Below are 23,049 nucleotides of genomic sequence, written 5' to 3'. Positions count from 1 at the left end.
CAAAGTACTACACAAATTCTGGTATCGTGACAACCCTACTTGGTAGAGTCCACGAGATATGCACCAATAGATCATTGGGATGTGCTATTGTCCACCCTTGTTGTGTCCCCCTGCTACGACTCCACTCTAAAATTCAGAGCATGAGCAACTATAAAGAAGGGCTCAAAATTTGGGGGCCTGAGCGCAACCATGTATTACTTGACAGACTATTAACAGTGTCATGCTACGGTTTCCCTGCAGTAGTCACTGAGATCAGCTGATCCACATCGGGTACTCATTTAGAAGAGTTTTTCTAGATGTATTTTCCACAATGTGTTAATATTTTGTTTAAATATCCCTGAGCTATCTTGGGTTTCTATACAGGCAACAGGTTGGCATTCCAAAATTGACACCTATTAATGGCAAGCATCACAGTGCCCCTAGTAGTTTTTATTCTGTTTTTCCCTCAGGCCCTGAATGGCATATATAAATGCATTATTGTGCAGAATTAAATTCTCTACTACTGCCCTTCCAGTGTGTCACGTTTTATCTTAGTTTTGGCTTTAAAATCTGATCCTATTGATTCACGAATATAGTTGTTGTTTTTTTAAACTGCACTGCAGCATGGAATTGTGGGTAAACAGATAAAAACCGAAGTTAAATGAAAATGAAAAATCAGTTCTGCATTTCACAATTTTTTCCAGGCCAGTAATTGTGTCAGCCTTTTATATTAATTATATCTTCCTACGTAGGTGTCAATTGGGAGTTCAGTCATGTGACTGCGCTGTAAGGAGACCTCCTAGAATAGCCGTATGATTGATGTATACAGTAGAGTTCTCAGCCTTGGACAAACTAGATCAAGTTGCAGAAAAACATTGCAGGAAACTACAATTCTGTAACTTTATGATTTACCGTACATAGTTGGTTCATGCCATTTTAATTTATGCCAACAGCTCCGCTAACTACAAACTGCCACTTCTTCTAAAGAACAGTGATTGCTGACTGACCACTTGTAGTCTGTTGCTAAGGACTAAAAGTAGAAATTATCCAAATGTTAAATGACATGCAAATCTGAGCAAGACTATACCTACATGTTAAAGAAGAAATTTAACCAGGAGATGCAAAACACCCCCCAAAAATATAGCACCAGCCTAAAAAGTGATGTTTGTAATGTGTCGGTTTTCATTTTCTATTTGTATCCAGTTCCACAGTTTAGCTTAGGAAGTGAAATGTCTGAAAACATGAAGTTAAGGCTATGTTCACACGGGGTATTTTGCCGAGTTTTTTGACGCGGAAACCACGTCGCAAAACTCAGCAAAAACGGCCCGGGAACGCCTCCCATTGGTTTCAATGGGAGGCGTCGGCGTCTTTTTCCCGCGAGCAGTAAAACTGCCTCGCGGGAAAAAGAAGCGACATGTCCTATCTTCGGGCGCTTCCGCCTCTGACCTCCCATTGACTTCAATGGGAGGCAGGAGAAAGCGTATTTCTCGCTGTTTTATGCCCGCGGCGCTCAATGGCCGCGGGCGAAAAACGGCGCGATAATCGTCGCGAAAATCGGCGTGCAGGGAGAGGAATATCTGCCTCAAAGTTCCAAACGGAATTTTGAGGCAGATATTCCTCCCCCAAAATACTCCGTGTGAACATAGCCTTAAACTGCTAGTGTTGACTATAAACCGCTATTGTTAGCGCTGCAGACTTTTTCTGTTAGATTTCATCCTGCAAAAGGTGAAATCTATGGTGACAATCCCACAAGAAATCAAAAAATGAATTGACGTTCTCCGGATAAGAAAATTTGCAGCATGACCTCGATTCCGTGCAATGTTTTTCCTGTACTGGTAAATTGCTGCCAAATTTTGGAAACTGCGCGACTATATCCATGGCATGTTGATATATAAGGTGCCATGGATGCAGCCATGTGGTTCCACTAGTGATTTATCTACCCCTACTATATCATGTACTACTAACAAAGTGACCATTTGTATCCTGTTGCGAAAAAGTAATAGGACAAGCCGAAAAATTCAGAAATGCTGAACATTAACTATTATTTAAAGGGGTGCTCTCACCTTAGTCATTCATGGGATATTCCATAAATGTCCCCTATCTTGGGAGCGCCCTCCAACTCTATTCATTTACCAGCCCCTGCATCTGGGTGGTAAATGAATGGATAGTTGGCCGCGGGCTTTGCATTCTCCGTAACTCCTATAGGTATCATTGAAACGAGCCACACACCTCTCCATTCATTCCCGTGGATATGCCATAAGTGTCTAAGGTGGGAATAACACTTAAACTGATATTGTGCTAGGATACGATCAGAAATTTTCTGACCGTCATAGCAAAATATAGCCCTGCCTTTATGGGGTTACTCTACTGATAACCATTTACGGTACAAGTTACCTTCAGAGAGATAAAGGTGAGTGGATCATAAACAATTTCATGGAGGCCAAACCGTGAACGGATCCATTCAATTCAGTATTTTGATTATATTCTCAATATCTTGGTTGGATCATAGCAAAAATATGTGTGTGTGTAAATTCAGCGTGTTATGCTTGACCCAGCACTCTGAAGACATAAGTAGTTTTATGTACTCTATTATCCTATTGAACTCATGCCAACAGTTAATGACCATTTATACTGTATAGTGCCTACGATAAGGCTGGCTCTGTTATCTTCTGTATTGCATAGTTCTTCTATAGCCACCACTCTCTTATCTTTCCCCAAAGTAAACAATGGCTTGCAGCCAAAAAAAAAGGCCTGTAGTTGCAGTAATGCTGCAGCTTTCGTCGGGAGCTGTACCTCTAAGTTCAGGATAGTCAATAATCTATCTAACCATGTGTTCACCTCTGCAATTTTACGTTCAATTTGATCAATTTCGACCACATCTAGCGATCACTGAACATGAATCCCCCAAAGCAATCACTTTCAATTGACTATCGCCTTTGCTACTTTAATGCATTATTCGAATTGCACGTTGGATCTTAAGGGCGCTGAGAGTTGCCTTTGGAAGGGTTGTATAATGTGCCTGGCGTCCATCTGGAAAGGACATTTTGGAGGATTATTGTCAACTGCTCTCAGCCAATCCGCATTGAGAGGGGCAATTTCAGTGATTTTAAATGGTCGAGAGCATCTGACACCGTATTGTTCACAAAGCTCCTCGCCAACTGTCCGCCTCAGATTGCGTTTCGATTAGTGATCGTCACTTACATCTCATTCACTTATTTGCAGGAACTGCATGGAAGTTCAAGTTCCAATAAATATCAGCCAATGATATAATCGTCAAAACTGCACAAAAATAATTTTTTAGTTCTCCGGTGCAAAATAAAAAAAATGTGCCCGCATGACTAAAAGCATACCACCCAACATTTTGAATCCCTATTTGCGAGGCATTTACCCAAAAACTGCCACAAAACCCTGAGATGCCCACCTTGGGATACATTTGCATAAGCCATGCCCTCTTTGAGGTTAGGGCAGTTGGGGAGGAATACTAAAACCTAGAATTCACCCTCAAAGAAAGGGGTTGAACACTCTCAAAACTATATATTCGCAGACCGTAGACACCCTATAGAATACAAAAGTTCTTTCCAGTAGTTTGTACTCCTTGCATCAATCAGCTTTATATCATCCCTTGCCTCCTGGGATTTATTGAAGGGCAATCTGTGATTCCTGAAAAGCAGTGATCAGAAGAACAAATGTTCCTCTTCTTGTTGGTAGGCATCAAGAAAACATTGGGTAATGGCCACAAACCGTGACCATGTCCAGTCGTGGCCCTACACCCCCTAGTCATCACATCACTTCTGGGACCTTTCTAGTCCAAAATAGTGGGTTCACTCATAATTTTGGGATTATTTTAAAGGGTGAGGTCCATAAAAGGAAGCATGTCCTTGGCGGATAATTCTTGCTTCAATCATTTTATATTTGATTTGCGAATGTGACTTTATTTTCTAAGCCCTGCAATGTCCCATATGAAATGGCCTCTGAGTCCCTGGGTTAGTTACGGGTCCTGCAATGTTTTTTTACTCTTGTTATCCAGCCAATATACGGATGCTTACAATGAATTCTACATCCTCCACTAAGCCTGGTAACCAGCGCTTACATCTAATGCCACATGATGAGAATATTGTTCTATTATTCATTGTCAGACAAAAATAGCATAAAATGTGTCCTGGAGCCTGGGCTCTCAGTCATACGCTGAGCCATGAGTAGCATTCATCACACTGTATCATTAGATAAGTATGACATGTCGGCATAGCACATTTATGTGAGAAACATGCTTTATCGTCTTCTTTTTCACTACATTAAATGGGTGTCTTTTTTATTTTTATTTAAAAATTTATTTAACACGCCATGAGTAAGGACAAATGATATTAGTCTGAAACGCGTAGGCCTGCTATCTGATGCATCCACCCCTTTGTATATGGACTTTTTTAATATAGTTGGAATATTACTTCCTTTTAAACCCAGCGCTGGATCAAGTTTCTCTTTTTCTGCTTTGATCTTCATCGTGTGCCGCCACGAGGATCCGTGCACTGTCCGGGCTCGGACGTAGGATCAGTGAGCTGGAGGATTCCTCCCCCATTTACTTGTATTGTAGGTACTGTTTTTGCCTGTGAGCCAATGAATTCTGATAGTATCTAGCAATAAGGTTTGGGCTAGACATAGCCTTTTTTTTTTATTTTGTAGTGAGCGATAAATCGTTGTCAAATAGTAAAACATTATTCTAGGGTTATTTATCTCCCTACAAAAAAATTGTTGTGATAAATCACAGTCTATAGAAATGCATCGAGTAGCTTGCAAATCTCTCTATAATCGCTCCAGTCAAGTGATTTGCTTGCGTTTTTTTTTCAAATTGCTAAATTCTGGTATTTCAGAGCTACAGACTTGTCTGGCGCGATTCAATGCATTGCAATATACAGCAATTTATCACAGCAATTTTTTTTTTTATCCCTAGCCTAATGCATTTCTATGGACAGTGATTTATCGCTCATTCCAAAACAAAAGTCTAGGTCCAGCCCCAGCCTAAATGCTGTGCATAAATATCCCAGAGCAATAGTTTTTAATCGTTCGTAATTGAAATTAAAGGGGTTGTCTGGTCACGGGGCGGTTTTTCGTACTGATAACCTATCCGCAGGATAGGTCATCCATATATGATCTTGGGGGTCAGACACCCGGAACCCGCACCAATCAGCTGTTCCGGTGCAGGAAGCTATGCAGTGGTCAGTGCTGGAAGCGACACTGCAGCTCTGCTTCTATTCAAGAGAACGCTACACAGTGGTCAGAGCCATCTGTTTCTGGCACAAACAACGGCATAACTTCCGGTGCCGTAGGCAGCCGATCGGTCCGGGTGTCGGACACCTGCCAATCGTATACTGACGAGCCACCTGGGAACTTGCACAGGTAATAACTCTGCGCGCGCACACACACACGCAGAGAGTTAGTACCTGCCCAGGTTCCCAGTGTTGTCAGACTGTGTATTTAGTGTTGGTTACAGTGTTTAACCCCTTAAGGACGCAGCCTAGTTTTGGCCTTAAGGCTCAGAGCCCATTTTTCAAATCTGACATATTTCACTTTATGTGGTAATAACGTCGGAATGCTTAAACCTACCCAAGCGATTCTGAGAATCTTTTCTCGTGACACATTGGGCTTCATGTTCGTGGTAAAATTTGGTCGATATATTCAGTGTTTATTGGTGAAAAATTGCAAAATGTAGAGAAAATGTTGAAAAAATTGCATTTTTCAGAATTTAAATGCATCTGCTTGTAAAACAGACGGTTATACCACCCAAAATAGTTACTAGTTCACATTTCCCATATGTCTACTTTAGATTGGCATCGTTTTTTGAACATTCTTTTATTTTTCTTGGACGTTACAAGGCTTAGAACATAAACAGCAATTTCTCATATTTTTAAGAAAATGTCAAAAGCCTTTTTTCTAAGGTACCTCTTGAGTTCTGAAGTGGCTTTGTGGGGCCTATGTATTAGAAACCCTGATAAAACACCCCATTTTAAAAACTAGACCCCTCAAAGTATTCAAAACAGCAGTTAGAAAGTTTTTTAACCCTTCAGGCATTTCACAGGAATTAAAGCAAAGTGGAGGTGAAATTTGCAAATTTTATTTTTCTTGCTGAATTTCAATTTTATTCATTTTTTTTTTCTGTAACACAGAAGGTTTTACCAGAGAAACACTACTAAACATGTATTGTCCAGATTCTGCAGTTTTTAGAAATGTCCCACATGTGGCCCTACTGAGCTCGTGGACTAAAACACAAGCCCTAGAAGCAAAGAAGCACCTAGTGCATTTTGAGTCCTCTTTTTTATTAGAATATATTTTAGGCAGCATGCCAGGTTTGAAGAGGTGTTGAGGTGTCAAAACAGTAGGAATCCCCCAATAGTGACCCCATTTTGGAAACTACACCCCTCAAGGAATTCATTTAGGGTTGTTGTTACCATTTTGACCGCACAGTTTTTTCACAGCACGTATTTGAATTGGGCTCTGAAATGAAAAAAATGTCATTTTTTCCAATAAAATGTCATTTGTGATAAAAATTTCTTATTTTCACAGGGAACAAAATACCCCATTTTGTTGCCCAATTTGTCCTTAGTGTGGCAATACCCCATTTGTGGTGATAAATTGCCGTTTGGGCCCATGGGAGGGCTCAGAAGGAAAGGAGCGCTATATGTTTGTTGGAGTCCAGATTTTGTTGGATTGGTTTTCGGGTGCCATGTCGCATTTGCAGAGCCTCAGAGGTATCAAAGCAATGGAAACCCACCAAAAGTGACCCCATTTTGGAAACTACACCCCTCAAGGAATTCATTTATGGGTAATGTGACCATTTAGACTCCATAGTTTCTTCACAGAACTTATTTGAATTGGGCTGGGAATTAAAAAAATATTTTTTTTTTTCCAATAATATGTCATTTTAGCTCAAAAATTCTTATTTTCACAAGAAATAAAATACTCCATTTTGTTGCCCAATTTGTCCTGAGTGCGGCAATACCCCATTTGTGGTGATAAACTGCCGTTTGGGCCCATGGGAGGGCTCAGAAGGAAAGGAGCACTGTGTGTTCTTTGGAGTACAGATTTTGCTGGATTGGTTTTCGGGTGCCATGTCGCATTTGCAGAGCCCCAGAGGTATCAAAGCAATAGAAACCCACCACAAATGACCCCATTTTGGAAACTACACCCCTCAAGGAATTCATTTATGGGTGTTGTGACCATTTTGACCCCATAGTTTTTTCACAGAAGTTATTTGAATTGGGCTGGGAATGAAAACAAAATTATTTTTTTCAAATAATATGTCGTTTTGGCTGAAAATTTCTTATTTTCACAAGAAACAAAATACCCCATTCTGTTGCGCAATTTGTTCTGAGTGCCGCAATACCCCATTTGTTGTGATAAACTGCCGTTTGGGCCCATGGGAGGGCTCAGAAGGAAAGGACCACCATTTGGCCTACTGGGGATTTTCTAGTGCGAAGTCATGTATGCAGAAGCCCCTGAGGTACCAGTACAGTTGAAACCCGCAAGAAGTGACCCCATTTTAAAAACTACACCCTTAAGGCATTCATCTAGAGGTGTAGTGAGCATTTTGACCGGAGACCTACACCCCATAAACTGTAATGTGGGTTCTCCCGGGTATGGCAATACCCTACATGTGGCTGTTATCAGCTGCCTGGGCACACAGCAGGGCTCAGAGGGGAAAGACGAGGGGGGATAAGCTGTGCGGAGTGCATCAGGGTAAGTAAAATTGGGGTAAATTATAAACCAAGGGATGTATGATAAATTTTAAAACACTTTCATACAGAGGTCTGGTTATTCGGGACACGTGTCACATTGATATATTGTGTCATCCATTATCGCCCTCTTATAGCAGACGTTGCACCTCTTTTGACTTTTTCCCTTCTTGCCCGTTTGGGGAACTTCTCCTGGAAAGTGTTGCCGCCCTGGTACGATGCGTGTGGCCCCGCTTCCAGAAGTACTGGGTGCCCCCCCTTCTTGGTCCCTAAAGATTAGGTTCTTGATAATCACCTCTTGAAATTCCAGGAAAGTTCCCGTCTGGCCTGCACATCGACGTAGCATGTACGCATTGTACAATGCCATCTGTATGATGTGCCCGGCCAGCTTCTTATACCACACCGCATGGCGCTGTAGGGCTTCAGGGCTTGATCTTACAAGTCCACACCTCCCATGTACCTATTGTAGTCCAGGATGCAGTCTGGTTTGGGGGTGGCCTTTCCTTCATATATCCTAAACCTGTAGGTATACCCTGATGCACTCTCGCAGCTTATACATCTTCACGCCATACCTTGCCCTCTTACCCGGCAGGTACTCGTGGAATTGAACCCTCCCTTTAAAATGTACCAGGGACTCATCAATAGAAATACACTTCTCTGGGGTGAATGCTAGGGAAAACCGGGCACTGGAACGGTCTAATAGGGGTCTCCGTTTATACAAACGGTCAAAACTGGGGTCATCTCGGGGTGGGCACGGCTCATTATCAGTATAATGTAAGAAGCGAAGTATTGCCTCATTTATTTATTTTTTTAGGTTCCAGTTCAGTTCTGAAGTTGCTTTGAGGGGCCCATATATTAGAAACCCCTATCAAATACCCCATTTTAGAAACTAAACCCCTCAAAGTATTCACAACAGCATTTAGAAAGTTTATGAACCCTTTAGGTGTTTCACAAAAATTTAGAGCAAAGTAGAGGTGAAATTTTCATTTTTTTTTTTCAGAAAATCCTCTTTATACCATTTTTTTTATAACACAAAAGGATTTATCAGAGAAACGCAACTCAATACTTATTGCCCAGATTCTGCAGTTTTGAGAAATATCCCACATGTGGCCCTAGTGCGGTAATGGACTGAAGCGCCGGCCTCCGAAGCAAAGGAGCACCTAGTGGATTTTGAGCCCTCCTTTTTATTAGGCACCATGTCCGGTTTGAAGCGGTCTTGTGGTGCCAAAACATTGGGAACCCCCCAAAAGTGACCCCAATTTGGAAACTAGACCCCTTGAGGAATCCACTGTAGTTTTCTTGGGGTGCATGTGGCTTTTTGATCAGTTTTTATTCTATTTTTAGGTGGCGTGGTGACTAAAAAACAGCAATTGTACGATTGTTTTTTTTTCGTTTTTTTTTACAGCGTTCACCGTGCGCTATAAATGACATATTCACTTTATTCTGCGGGGCGATACGATTACGGCGATACCAGATGTTTATAGTTTTTTTTTATGTCTTATGGCGTTTGCACAATAAAATAAGTTTTGTAAACAATCATTCACTTTTTGTGTTACCTTATTCTAAGAGCCATAACGTTTTTATTTTTCCATCAATAAAGCCGTGCGAGGACTTATTTTTTGCGTAACGAACTGTAGTTTCGATCAGTACCATTTTTAGGTACATGCGACTTTTTGATCTCTTTTTATTCCATTTTTTGGGAGGTGAAGTGAGCAAACAATTGTGATTGTGGTACGGTTTATTATTATTTTATTTTACGGCGTTCACCGTGCGGGATAAATAATGAAATAATTTTGTAGTTCAGGCCGTTACGGACGCGGCGATACCAATTATGTATAGTTTATTTGTTTGTTTATATATTTTTATTAATAATAAAGGACTGATAAGGGAAAAGGGGGGATTTTTACTTTTATTACTTTTAAATCTTTTATTTTCTTATTTTTACACATGTTTTTTTAACTTTTTTTTTACTTTATTACTTTGTCCCACTAGGGGACATGAGGGCAGGAGGCCCTGATCGCTATTCTAATACACTGCACTACATGCGTAGTGCAGTGTATTAGAACTGTCAGCTACTCACTGACAGCAAGCATAGTGGGTCCTGACGTTGTCAGGACCCACTAGGCTTCCGTCTATGGCATAGCCGGACGCCATTGTTTGGTGTCCGGTTGCCATAGTCACCATCGCCGGCCGCTATCGCGTAGCAGGCCGGCGATGGCAGCTTAACCCCTAAAAAGCCGCAATCTCTATAGAACGCGGCTTTTAAGGGGTTAATCAGCGGGGACACAGCGATCGGTCCCCGCTGTAGGAGCTGTGACAGCTGCTGAACAAGACAGCAGCTGTCACAGCTCCTGTATGTGTCGGGAGGACGGCCGAAACGGCCGTTACTCCCGAGACGTACTATTACGGCATGGAGCGCGAACGATACAGCTGCCATGACGTAATAGTACGTCAAGGAGCGGGAAGGGGTTAAAGTGACATTTTTTGTAAGTGGTCAGCAAAAAAATTACACAACTCCTAGTGTGAAACTGTGATGAATGTTTTAAAGGAATGGTCTGCATTCTATTGAAAAATCTCAGCATCAGTATACCCTTGATACAATTTTTCCAATCATAATAATCGCATTGTAAGGTCCGTTTTCTGCCTAAAAAAAGTGGTCCCCAAGTTAGGGACGGCTACTTGCGACGTGTATTTGTTTATAATGCTGAATCCTCTTGGCCTGGGCTGTAGATGTAATCTTCTGCTAATTGCAAAAAGCTAGAGTGGATTATCGTCAGACAAGATGTTGATTTTAAGTCCGTCCTGTACAGTCAGGCCAATAGGCTGTAGTATCAGAATAAAAAATTATATTCCTAAATTATACAGTAAGCTTATGGAGGAAAAATAAACTTCTATTTCATATAAAGACTGTTAAGAATGGGTCTGCAGACTGTTTCCAATAGCAACTAGCAGAATTGTGAATGCAGCTCTGAGCTATAATACTACTGTAACTATGAAATAATGAATGCATTTCGATGTAACATGTTATGGAACTTTTTTTATGTAGATCATATATTGAAGGAAACTGTAAAATTGTGTTCAAATGAAAACATTCTTTAAAGTGAAGGTTTGTAAATTTTAAAACCTTTTCTGAAATGTCCTTTCGATAGATGTGCGTTAAAGTTCCATTCAAAGCAATAGGAAAACCTTTTTAATATGCTTGAAGGTCTAAAGATCTCCGTGTTTACAGGCCAGCGGAGCGCGGCTCTTTAAAATGGCGCTACAGGCCTCCTTTTTATTCTAGCAGGGTTCCGGCTCATGGTCCCCAATGATGTTCGAAAATGTCTAAATGTGAACCTTCACTTTAATTTCTACAGTCTTTAAAATTCCAATTCTATCGCTTCATGGGTTTGGGAATAAGTGTGAAAAAGCAAATGACCAGAAGTAACTACACTTCCAAAGCTTGGTTCTTGGTACCAGACAGCTCCACACAGCTGTATAGCTATAGTGATTAGCTCCTGTACATCTGATGGTACCCAAAAAGAGGGGGGGGGGAACATTATTTAAAGGGGTTGTGTGAAATTAGAAAAATAGGTCGGCTGCTGCCACTCTTACGCACAGGCTGTATTTGGTATTGCATTTCAGCCCTATTCACTAGAATCAAACTGGGCTGCAATACCACACACGGCCAATGCACAAAATGGGCACTGTTGTGGGAAGAAAGTAGGCATGATTTTGTAATCTATTACTGTTTAAATGGTGTAGAACGGTTGTTATTTGATAGTTTTGTGCGGAGTATGTATTGTTACATTGTGCCAGTTGAATTCTATGTGCTATATCTAAGGGTTAATTATGTGTTAAATGTTGAAACCACAGTGTTCTAGGAGAAGAGTGCAAAAGTGGGCATTAGGAACCATGTTACTATCTATATGTGGTTTCAGAATGCATCTGTTTTCCTTGTGTTCTTTTTTTAAATCAGATTGTTTTTATTGCATAGTCATAACCATAAAGGAATTAAGATGAAGATTCCCTTCCACCCCATCCCGGTTTGCATACAAGGAAATATCTAAATACACGTACAGAAAAAAAGAAACGGTACAACATATAGTACATTACAATATTCTATAGCCGTGTATGGTATGTCCATTACATCACATTTTGTTTTGAAAGCAGAGAAAAATGTTTCCACAGAGGCAGAATGATTAGTCAAGACCTCTATCTATCAGCATAAGTTTTCTAGAGGGGATTATTTCCGCTGTTTTGAGGCCTCAAAACGTCTGAAAGTGTGATGTAGGGAATTGTAAAGTTACCTTTTGAAATCTATGTTTATTTACCCGGTGTCACGGAGGCGGGCACGTGATGTGCAAATACCCCATGGCTTGTCTCAGAGAACGCTGCCAGCCACTCCTCTCTGTTCTGAGTGATGGCGTTAGCGGTGTCCTGATTGTACAATAGTCGTCACTCAGCAGAGAGTGGCACATGCGACATTCCCTTTAAAATAAGACTTTGGGGTTATCTCTTCATTAAACATGTACTGGGCCTTCCCATCTAAGACCTTTCTGATATTTTCACAGAATATGGCACGAATGTCTGACAGATGCTCATGACATCCCTAGAAAGGGGGCGGCTGACAAATCAAGGCTGAGAACCCATAAAGAGGGGGCCGCGCATGTGCATGGCTCTCTCCATTGATTCCTATAAAAGTTGCGGAAACAGCCGAGCCTGCACGGCTACCTCTCTATTGATTCTCCGTATGAATGTGGCAGCTGGCAGTCACCTCACCAGGTGTGATCGGGGTGAGATGAATTCTGTTCTGTAGATGGGTGTGGGTCTCAGAGCAGGGACCCGCGTTTATCAGACATTTATTGCCTAACCTGAGACTGACATACACGTCTTAGATATGAATAATCCTTTAAAGAAGAATGCCATCGGGAGACATGAAGTCCCCAGTCAGATTGTCATCCTGGGCACTGTATATTAGTATTGGTAAAGAAATAATCCTACTAATATAACCTCATTCCAGCGTTGGGGAGTGGTGGTAATGGAATGGGACCTGAAGGACTGGCTGTGTGTATTAATACTGCCAGCACGTCACCTGAATGTGGGTGACACATTTACATCCGATATAATTTATTTATGTTTATTAATAGTCTCATGTGTATACGTGACTTCTACTTCTCTTCCTTGGAGTCTTACCCTGGCATAATTTATGTAATGATCAGGACTGCATGAGGTGTGGCACCTGTCCTAGGTAGCCCTACAACCCACAGCCTTTCTTATTTAGTCATGAAATAGAAATAATTTGTCCTGAATGGCTCCTGTTGATATATCTTACTGTTTTTTTTTATTTTTTTAGGTTTTTGGACATTGCGTTAAAAGCTATAATGCGGACGATGTGGTTTGCTGGTGGCTTTCATTGGGTGACCGTAAAGGGAAGACAAGCCTTGCCCGCAGAAGCTCCTATTCTCACTTTGGCTCCACACTCTTCCTATTTTGATGCCATTCCAGTAACTATGACAATGGCTTCCATTGTCATGAAGGCCGAAAGCAAAGACATTCCTGTTTGGGGAAGTGAGTTATGTTTAGGAAACTAAAGCTGAAAAGTGCACAAAAGTAGAACTGTTATGTTTTGTAGACCGTATTAGACTTTCACGTTGCATGATTTTTCTGCATTTTTTTTTTTTTTTTTTTTTAGTATTTTTAATGCGTTCTGCAACTACTCCTAATTTTGGTCACACAGTGTGAGCACAATACATTGTGAAGTAGTTTGTTAAAATTATATCAAATTATATAAACCCACACACCTAAATGATATACATACACATAAATGAATGCACAGACACTCATGTACAAATATGACATACAGAGAGATGCCCATACACTCCCAACACTTTCTACAGGTCTGCCATCACGTGGTAGGACCCATTACAGAACAACTGATCGTGCCCTGTATCTTAATATCTTACTACAATCTTCTCTTTTGATCTAAAGGTATTAAGTATCTCTAGATGACCACTCTAGCAATATGTTGTTCCTTTAACGTTTTCAGCTCTCCATTCAGAAACTTGGAGAGATTCCAAATGAAATTCTTGCAAGCCAACAGGAAAGTGTAGTTTCTTGAGGAAGTTAATAGACCAAATCCTTGTTTGTTAGATTAAACTAAGCTAACCAAAGGTATGCTAAATAATTACAGCTTTTATCAGTACCGAAAGAAATCAATTTAACAATGTTTAGAATGTTTTTTTTTTCTATTTACATAAATCTAGCCTTTTTCCTTCTGTTAGGTTAAGTTCACACTTGCGTTGTATGATCCGTTTTTAGATCAGAATAAGGCTAGAAACCGATCCGTTAAAAATCCCATTGAAATCAAAATAACGGATGCATCCGTTTTACATTGACACCTATGATAAAATTAACCCATCCTTTAGACATCCATTTTTTTGAACGGAGTAAAAGTCCTGTACTCTGCACTCTTATCTCTGTAAAAAAAAACAAAAAACACATGACTAACGTAATGGATTCAATTAAAAAATTTTAAGGGATCTGTTTTTATCCTTATTCTGATCTGAAAACTGATTTCGTTTCAGAATATACAACACAAGTGTGAACTTAGCCTTAGGCCCCATGCACACGAACGTGTTTTTGCGTCCGCAATTCTCCCGAAAATCCACGGGAGAATTGCGGACCCATTCATTCCTATGGGCCCATACACACTATCCGTGTTTTCACGGGTGTCCGCAAATCCGTGCCGCACAAACTCAGGACATGTCTTATTACGGCCCGCAAATTCGATGTGGACATGCCCATAGAAGTCAATGGGCCCGTGGAAAATGCGGGTACACCTCCGTGTGTCAACTGCAGTTTGCGGATTTGCGGAAGTGTTGCTAGGCGACAACCGGGAATAAGTTCTGTCGTCATCCTGTTTTACCTAGGCTTTTTTTTTTTATCCGCATTTTGCGGATTACATACGGATGAACTGCGGATTACATACGGATGAACTGCGGAGGACATTTCACGGAACACGGTCCTGGAATTTGCGGACCAGAAAAACACTACGGTCGTGTGCATGAGGCCTTAGTTTATAAGCACAATTTCAGCTTGTGGTTTATGTTCTAGGACTATACAGAAAACAGATGAATTATTTTTTTTTTTTTCTTCTTCTTCTTCTCAGCATTAATTAACTATATTCGACCAGTGTTTGTTTCCCGCTCTGATCAAGATTCTCGTAAAAAAACAGTCGAAGAAATAAGGAGACGTGCCCACTCGAATGGTATTTGGCCACAGGTATGACATTTTTTTTATCAAACTGCTAATCCACTTCAAACAATCCCTCTTTGTTAGAAGGGTCCCCTGATGATAAGATGATCAGCGTCCTGCTGATGGGTCCCCCAGCTGTTATATGTGGGGGAGCATGGCAGCAAGTGTTTAGTTTCCCTGCAGTGCCACTACAGGAAAAATAATACATTACATGGTGCCCTTTAAAAACAATGAGCTATCCATTTCATGCACGGACAGTGTCCGGAATGGGAAATTCAAAAAATACTGTTATGCCTGAGGCACAATAAAGACCCTAATTGTCAACTACCAATTGATATTTTTAATGTATCGATTTAACTAAAATATAACCTTTATTAATTTAAATTAAACACTTCCAAAAAAGGACACATATAACACAATTAAAAGTAGCCATTGTTGACCAGCAGAGTGTAATGAATCAGCCATATTCGCTGAGATATTTGTTAAATAGGTGCAACGAGTGTATAGAAACATCAGCCAGCAGCTGCAGAACACCGTGCTATCGTATCGAGATCATTGATTTATCTGCTCACTAAGACATTGGGAGCCATGTGCAGGTGCTTCATTACACTTAAAGATCAGTATTCATCTCTTTGCCATACAAGTAATGGAGTACAGAGTGACTGCCAAGTACCAATATTTTACTTTCTCTTCTAACATTGTAGGTTTAACACGTTTTTTTACATTTTACCTTTGTTTGTTTAAAGGTAATGATCTTCCCAGAAGGAACGTGCACCAACAGATCCTGTCTGATTACCTTCAAACCTGGTAGGATATGAATTTATATCGGTCTGAAATGAATCCGGCTAAGGCCTCATGCACATGACCATATTTTTGCAGCCGCAACTTATCCGCATTTTTTAGGATAAATTGCGGACCCGTTCTCTTCTATGGCCCCATGTACACGACCGTGATTTACACGGATCAGTGCGGAGGCCACAAATTCTGACCGCAAAAACTCAGGACAAGTCATTTTATGGTCCAGATTTGCAGATTCTCCAATACTGGTGAATTGTTGTGGATCTGTGAGTATGGATGACACGGACCGCAAAACCAATATTGTCGTGTGCATGAGGCTTTAGTGTGGTTAACAAAAATAGAGACCGCTCACCAAATTCTCCCTGTTGACCCTGACTATGATGAGTCTGTGTACTCGAGTTTTGGAAATCCTTGTTGCTGCGCCTGTACCTTGAAGCCAAAAGGATCAATTCATCCAGCACCTCTTTATATAAAAGTTTGAGATTTGTAATACATTAAAACAAGTTGCAATCAATTGTAAAAGATATCTGTCCCACGCTTACGCATTTCGAGCAGTCCGGTTCTTAGTCATAACCTGCTATGACAAAGAACCGGACGGTTCTAAATGCCTAAGCGTGGAAGAGATATCTTTTACAATTGACTGCAACATGTTTTAATGAATTACTAATAAATATCAAACTATTATATAAAGAAGTGCTGGATAATTTGATCCTTTTGCTGTAAGTGTGTGGTTGTCTGGTATGATGGTGTTTAGCACAGGTGCTTGCTGCTAGTGACCAATGGATTTGACTTCTGGGTCACCCGTTCCACCCACTTCAGTATTCGTGATATTGACACTACTATTTTACTTGTTGTATGCTTTGTTTGAATCATCCATTGCAGCTGCCTGTTTGCACATGTTTGTTTTATAATATCCAATTGTGTTTCCTTCTTTATACCTGTCTATTGTAAGACACTTTTGGTGCACTTAACTATAGAATACTGTATTTGTTTTGGAATTTTTACTCACTTTTTATACATAATGTTACAATTTTTTTTTTGTATTTTGTAAAAATATATAAAGCCCCAGAAAATAAATATATATATATATATATATATATATATAACAATGGCAATTCTGCCATTGTTCTATGGATTTTAAGTTTACCGTGCGGCGTAAATACCTTTTATTCTATGGGTCGGTACAATTACAACGATACCATGTATGTAGAGGTTTTTACATCGTCACTTTCCAAGAGCCATAACTTTATTTTCCCGTCAACTTAATCATATGTGGGCTTGTTTTCTGTGGGACGAGACATAGTTTTCATTGGTACTTCTTGGGGGTACATTGGACTTATTGATTAACTTTTATTATTACTCTTTGGGGGGCAATGCAAAAAAATTTCAATTCCGCCATAGTTCTGCGTTTTTTTTTTTATGGTGTTGTGGTTTAAATTACATGTTAACTTTATTGTTTGGGTCATTACGGTCGCAGCGATACCATAAATTTGTACTTTTTTACACTTTTATTAAATAAAACCACTTTTTTTAATGGAAAAATTGTTTTTATTTTATTTTTTTCTAACTGTAATCTTTAATTATTTTTATTTAAAACTTTTTTTTATTATTATTTTTTATTTTTTTTTAGTCCAGCTAGGGCACTTAACTATGATCTTTTGATCGCTGCTATGGTATACTTAGTGTAAAACTGACAGGCAATCTATTAGGACGTGCCTATGGCATGGCCTAATCGGTATATAGCCAGGGCAGGTCTGGGGGCGATTGCATTTGCGGGCTGCCGATGGGGGACAGAGGGCGCTTCCTCCCTCTGTAAACTACTTAACCCCTTAATAACAAGCCTATTTTAAATCTTAATAACCAAGGTATTTGTTACGTTTTTCAATCGTCGCATTCCAAGAGCTGTAACTTTTTTTTATTTTTGCGTCTACATATCTGTATAAGGTCTTGTTTTTTGCGGGACAAGTTTTTTAATAGCACCATTTTCAGGTACATATTTTTTATTGATTAACTTTTTATTCACTTTTTTTTGGGGGGGAATAGAAAAAAACAGACATTTCGCCACACTTCTTCGCCTCCAAAATCTACGCGGTTTACCGTGTGGTATAAATAACACACTAACTTTATTCTGCGGGTTGTTATGATCGCAACGATAGCAAATTTGTATTGATTTTGTATGTTTTACTACTTATACACAGTAAAAATGCTTTTTTTTTCAAAATTATTTGTTTTTGTGTCTCCATGTTTGAAGAGCCATAACTTTTTTTTATTGTTCCGCCGATGCAGTTGTATGAGGGCTTTTTTTTTGTGGGAAGACTTGTAGTTCTTATTGGTACCATTTTGGAGTAGATGCGACTTTTTTTTAAGTCAGGATTCACAGAAAACAGCAATTTTTCCATAGTTTTTTATTTAATTTTTTACGGCGTTCACCGTGCGGGTTAAATAATGTAATAGCTTTATAGTCTGGGTCGTTACGGACGCGGTGATACCAAATATGTGTAACTTTTTTACGTTATTTTGTTTTTTTTAATAGTAAAGCTGTTTGCAAGGGGAATAAGTGGGTTTTTAATTTTTTTTACTTTTTTACTAGTCCCACTAGGGGACTTTAATATGCGATCATCCGATCGCTATTATAATACACTGCAATACTTTTGTATTACAGGACAGGTATCTTCTCAGCATCTGCTAGGACATGCCTCCGGCATGACCTAGCAGGCATTCACTACAGGCAGACCTGGGGGTTGCCATCTAAGACACAGACACTCAGTGATCTTATCACCGGGTGTCGGTGGGATGAGAGGGAGCTCCCTCCCGTTCTCCAAAACCACTCAGATGCGGTGCACGCTATTGAGCGCCGCATCTGAGGGGTTAAACGGGTGAGATCGATCCTTCTATCGATCTCACACGTTCGAGCAGGGATGACCCCAGCCCTCAGCTACCTCTGGCAGCTGAGAGCAGGGAGATTTGACGGCTCCCTCCTTTGTTTACTTATTCTGATGCAGCGACGTAAAAAGGCTTATGCATCAGAATAAAGCCTGTTAGTGGCCGCCGTGAAAAGGCGTATTGGCGGTCACGAACGGGTTAAATGCTGTGGTTGCTATTGACAGCAGCATTTAAGGGGTTGAACGGCCACGATCGAATTAAACTTTGATCGCTACTGTTAGAGCAGGAGCCCGGCTGTCGTCAGACAGCCGAGTACCTGCTCCAGACTGCACGGGACACCCGTGAAGGACTTGTACTAAGATGCTGTGAAATGGCGGCGGCCTAGCCTAAGGCCCCTTAGTGACCGTCGTGAAAAGGCGTATTGGTGGTCACTAAGGGGTTAAGAAAAGATAATTTCTCTGCCCCATCTGAGAAGCACACACTGATGAGTAGGACTGTTGGTAGAAATTTTTCTTTTCAACTCATGATTATTTACTATCTGAAAAAGATCCGAATATTTCATACCCTTGACAGGATGCGTGTCCATTTAAAGGGGTTTTATAGACAAAAAATATTTAACACCTAACCATTGGATAGGTGACAAAGGTTAGTTTGTTGGGGGGGTTCGACCACTCACCGCTAAAACAGGAGTCCCCCAACTTAATGGAGTGGCGGTCGCTCATGCGCGCCTCCGCTCAGTTCAATGTCTATGGCACTGACAAAAACACCCTTTTCTCACTCTAGAGGACTCGGCATGATCATGTATTACATGGTTCTCCATGGACTTCAGTGGGCACTCTGCACTTCTACGTTTTACGGGAGGGGAAATGTGAATAGTTGTTCGCCAAAAGTTTTAGCATCTGGACTCCTGGTTATCTGTCACCATTGGAGGGTATCACCTTTGAACTAACATCTCATTAGATTACAATATAGTTTTTTTTTTATCAAACGTTGAATTCGTTTTTAAAGCTGTAGTCCCAAAAATAACTTTAATAACCTGTCCATTAGATACATTATCTTAATAAAAGTCTTACTATTGGGATCTGGGCACTGTGATCCCACCAATCTTAAGAATGAAGTATATAAAACTACCATGGTCCCAGTATGGGCTACCTGTAAAACTGAACCGGGGTTTCTTATGTAATGTAGGTATAGGAAATGTAGTATCTATGCTAAAAAAAAATAGTATGGATGTACAGATCTGGAATGAACAGTGTTGATCAGAGCTTTTTGGTTATTTAAATCTGACTTTACATGTACAGTTCTCTTTAGTTGAAATAATACAATCATCAGCACAAATCGACACAATAGTTTTACCATGTTGGCATTTTTTCTGCCTCTCATTCCTGGCACTAAAATAATATGATGATGAGAAAAAAAAAAAAACTGTTGAATGAGTCTGTAAATAATCCACGGTTTAATCTGCGGGATTGGTTTCTGATGAAGCCTTTGATTTGTTTGATGTTTTTCACTGTCACAAAACATGAAAGTACCGTAATTACAAGAGAATCACATGCCAGGTGCCCTTTTTATGACTCTTAAATCTTATTAGAAGGACATAAAAGTTAAAAACTAAACAAAATAAAAGCAAACTTGACAGGAAGACTTGCCATGCAAGTGTCCTCTACTACCTTGATCCTGTTTTATAATCCAAAGAGGAGAAAAAAAGAAAAGGTCCTTATTCTCTATTTCAGGGGCACCCATTTTGTTTCCACCTTTGTTTACTACCTCTTGTGATAGAGACTTTTTGGGGCTTCAGTTGTTTCATCTGTCTGCAATGGAGATCCTGCAAGCCAAGCCCTAACCCACATCCAGTCTTCTGCCGAGAGGAGATGGACACCTGGTTTCACACATGGTTATTTGGTTCAGCAACTTTTAAGTACAACTTCTATTATAACTAAAGACCCCTATAGATCAAATTAATTCTAATAGAAGGGGTACTGTTGGGTGGGCTCCCTTCTATGATATAAATTTTCCATAGTGATGCATATAGAAAGGGACTGTCTCAAATCCTCCAGGCTGACATTTTTTATTCTTTAATTCTATTGTAGGTTTAGAATTTCTTTATTTAATTTGTCATCAGAAAATGACATGTTTAATTAAAGATTTATGTTAAACATATTTTTAAATAATTTTTTTGTGATTTTTTTTTATTTTCTGTCAATATCTAAATTTAAAAAATAATCCTAAAACCTTTCAGTTCTCACCCTAGCCACTGAACCTCACAATAGACTGACCTTTCCTGTTCTGTAGGGATCACTTCTCAGCAGTTATTTATTTATCATCACAGGTAGAATTACAATGAAAGGTAACACACATATATATATATATATCACTGTATTCACCATTGACAATGGGTGATGGACACAGCTCCCCGCCTATCCCTTCCTGTACAGTGACCTCCAGACCGGTCACAGAGCATGCCTAGAAAACGTTCCCATAGAAGTCGATGGGTTCTGTTAACAAGCACCTATAGTCCATGTGGCTGCTCTAAGGCATATTTCTAAATGCTGTTAAAAGCAGCTCAGGCAAGATGACTGCCCGATATTCATGTACAGAAAATAGAATAAAAAGGTCTACAATCAAAATACAAAAATTGATTTGAAAAAAATATTGTTTCATGATCTGGTTTTAATTAGGAAAAAAAAAATATAGGCGATACATTCCCTTTAACTAACGGTTAATTTTTTTTATTACAATTTTTTTATGTTCAGAATTCTATAGAACAAGAATAAGCACGCCCGCGTGGCCTAAAACTAGCCATATTCGTTGTCACTCGAAAACATTTATGCTGAGACTGAAGCCAACAAGTTTATTGCCATAGCGAGACGGAAATGAGTACCACCTCTGGTGATGCTTGTCTCCCAGGGAACGAAAGAAGGGGCATTATAAAAGCAAGCACTCGCAAACCTGTTTTCCCCCTACATCGGTAGAAAGTCAGGCTGTCCCCATACACATTAGTGTTTCTGGCCAGCTTCAAAGATGCACTGCCAGCAATTTTTTTTTTCGTTTTCTTCGATAGTAATGTAGATGAAGTAAGCTGTAGCGTAGGTAGTTTTCCTACCGAGCGCTTAATTTGTGAGTTATCTGCTCCGTTCTGGTCTTTTACTGTCACACATGACCGCGTTTAGGCTCTCCTAATACTACAGCTTCTGTGTGCACCTGACGTCCGTTTCGTTATGACCTGCTCAATGTGACTATGAGGAATGCATATAGAAAATGACTTAAGGTCCACACATAAGAGACTGTAGGATTCTGATCGTGGTCATGTAGGAACGAGAGCGGATAACTCCCAAAATTAACGGCTTGGCAGGGAAACTAACTACACTACTGTTTACTTTATTTATATTCGTATCGGAGGAAGCAGACTTTTTTATTTTGCTTGGGGTGCTTCTTTAATATTTTAAATAGAAGAAATACACAAATAAATATGGTGCTCAAGTTTATCATTGAAACTGTATCAAAATAAAGATCAACAGCCTATACACACTTGGTCATGTATTAAGTTTAAGAACTACCGGATTCTCCTTCCTTTCCCTTTTTGTACCCAAAGTGGAATGCTCCTTTAATAATTCTATTGCCCTTCATGCCCAAAGCAGAAAGCTCTTTTAATAAACATACGAATCTGTTGAAATATTTTGATTGGCGTCAGGGCTTCTTCATAATAGCACTTTGTGTAGAGCTCCTATAAAAAGATTGCTGGGAAATTCCCCTTTTAAGCACTACATTAACAGTAAGAAACTTTTGTGGCTGCACCAGTGAAAAGTATTTTGGCAGTACTTTCATGCAGGGCTGAATTCTCCACATAACTACTTAGTGTTTGGTGTATCTGAAAATGCCTGAGATTCCGCAATTGTAATATTAGTTCCCCATTTCATTCCAAAAAAACTGTATTGCTTATTTATTTTTACACTTTCACTCTTAAGATGATTGCAAGTGAAATACCGTATTAACGTGTTCTAGAAACTGTATGGCATGTAGAGATTTTGGTGAACTATGTATTCTAAATACATAGGCACCTTAGATTGAGATCTCTATTCCTGCATATTTCCGTGCATCATCTGACACTTAAAGGGAGAGCATCACCTATATATTTTTTCATAATTAAAACCAGATCGTGAAACCATCTTTATTTCTGATCTGTATTTATTTTCTAATTTTGTAGATTTTTATTATTTTTAATACTATTTTCTGTACATTATTATGGGGGCAGACATCTTGTCTGAGCTGCTGTTAACAGCCTTTAGATATATGCTATACAGCAGCCACATGGACCATAGGAACCTGTGATCAGGAGGGGACCCATTGACTTCTATGGGAGAGTTTTCTTGGCATGCTTGTTCTGTGACCGGTCTAGAGGCCATAGTGCAGGAAGGGATAGGAGGGGAGC

The 23,049-nt window shown here is 39.9% G+C and overlaps 1 protein-coding gene across 2 annotated transcripts in view; it reads left to right on the top strand.

Moving 5' to 3' along the window:
* The window catches only part of LPCAT1 (lysophosphatidylcholine acyltransferase 1), a 104,310-nt gene that overhangs the window by 47,925 nt on the left and 33,336 nt on the right, over positions 1-23,049 (top strand). Inside the window, exons 1-4 of one of the 2 annotated variants that reach the window (XM_075826771.1) lie at positions 11,623-11,777; positions 13,039-13,253; positions 14,854-14,966; positions 15,686-15,746. In XM_075826771.1, the coding sequence (XP_075682886.1) occupies positions 13,067-13,253; positions 14,854-14,966; positions 15,686-15,746 (361 nt within the window). In that variant the 5' untranslated portion in view covers positions 11,623-11,777; positions 13,039-13,066. Of the gene's footprint in view, positions 1-11,622; positions 11,778-13,038; positions 13,254-14,853; positions 14,967-15,685; positions 15,747-23,049 lie in introns of those variants that run through there. The other variant, XM_075826770.1, reaches the window with a different exon arrangement.

This window comes from Rhinoderma darwinii, chromosome 5 (assembly GCF_050947455.1).
Source record: "Rhinoderma darwinii isolate aRhiDar2 chromosome 5, aRhiDar2.hap1, whole genome shotgun sequence".
Lineage (NCBI taxonomy): Eukaryota > Metazoa > Chordata > Amphibia > Anura > Rhinodermatidae > Rhinoderma > Rhinoderma darwinii.
Note: the sequence above shows the minus strand (reverse complement) of the source record. Positions and strands in the feature narration are given on the sequence as shown.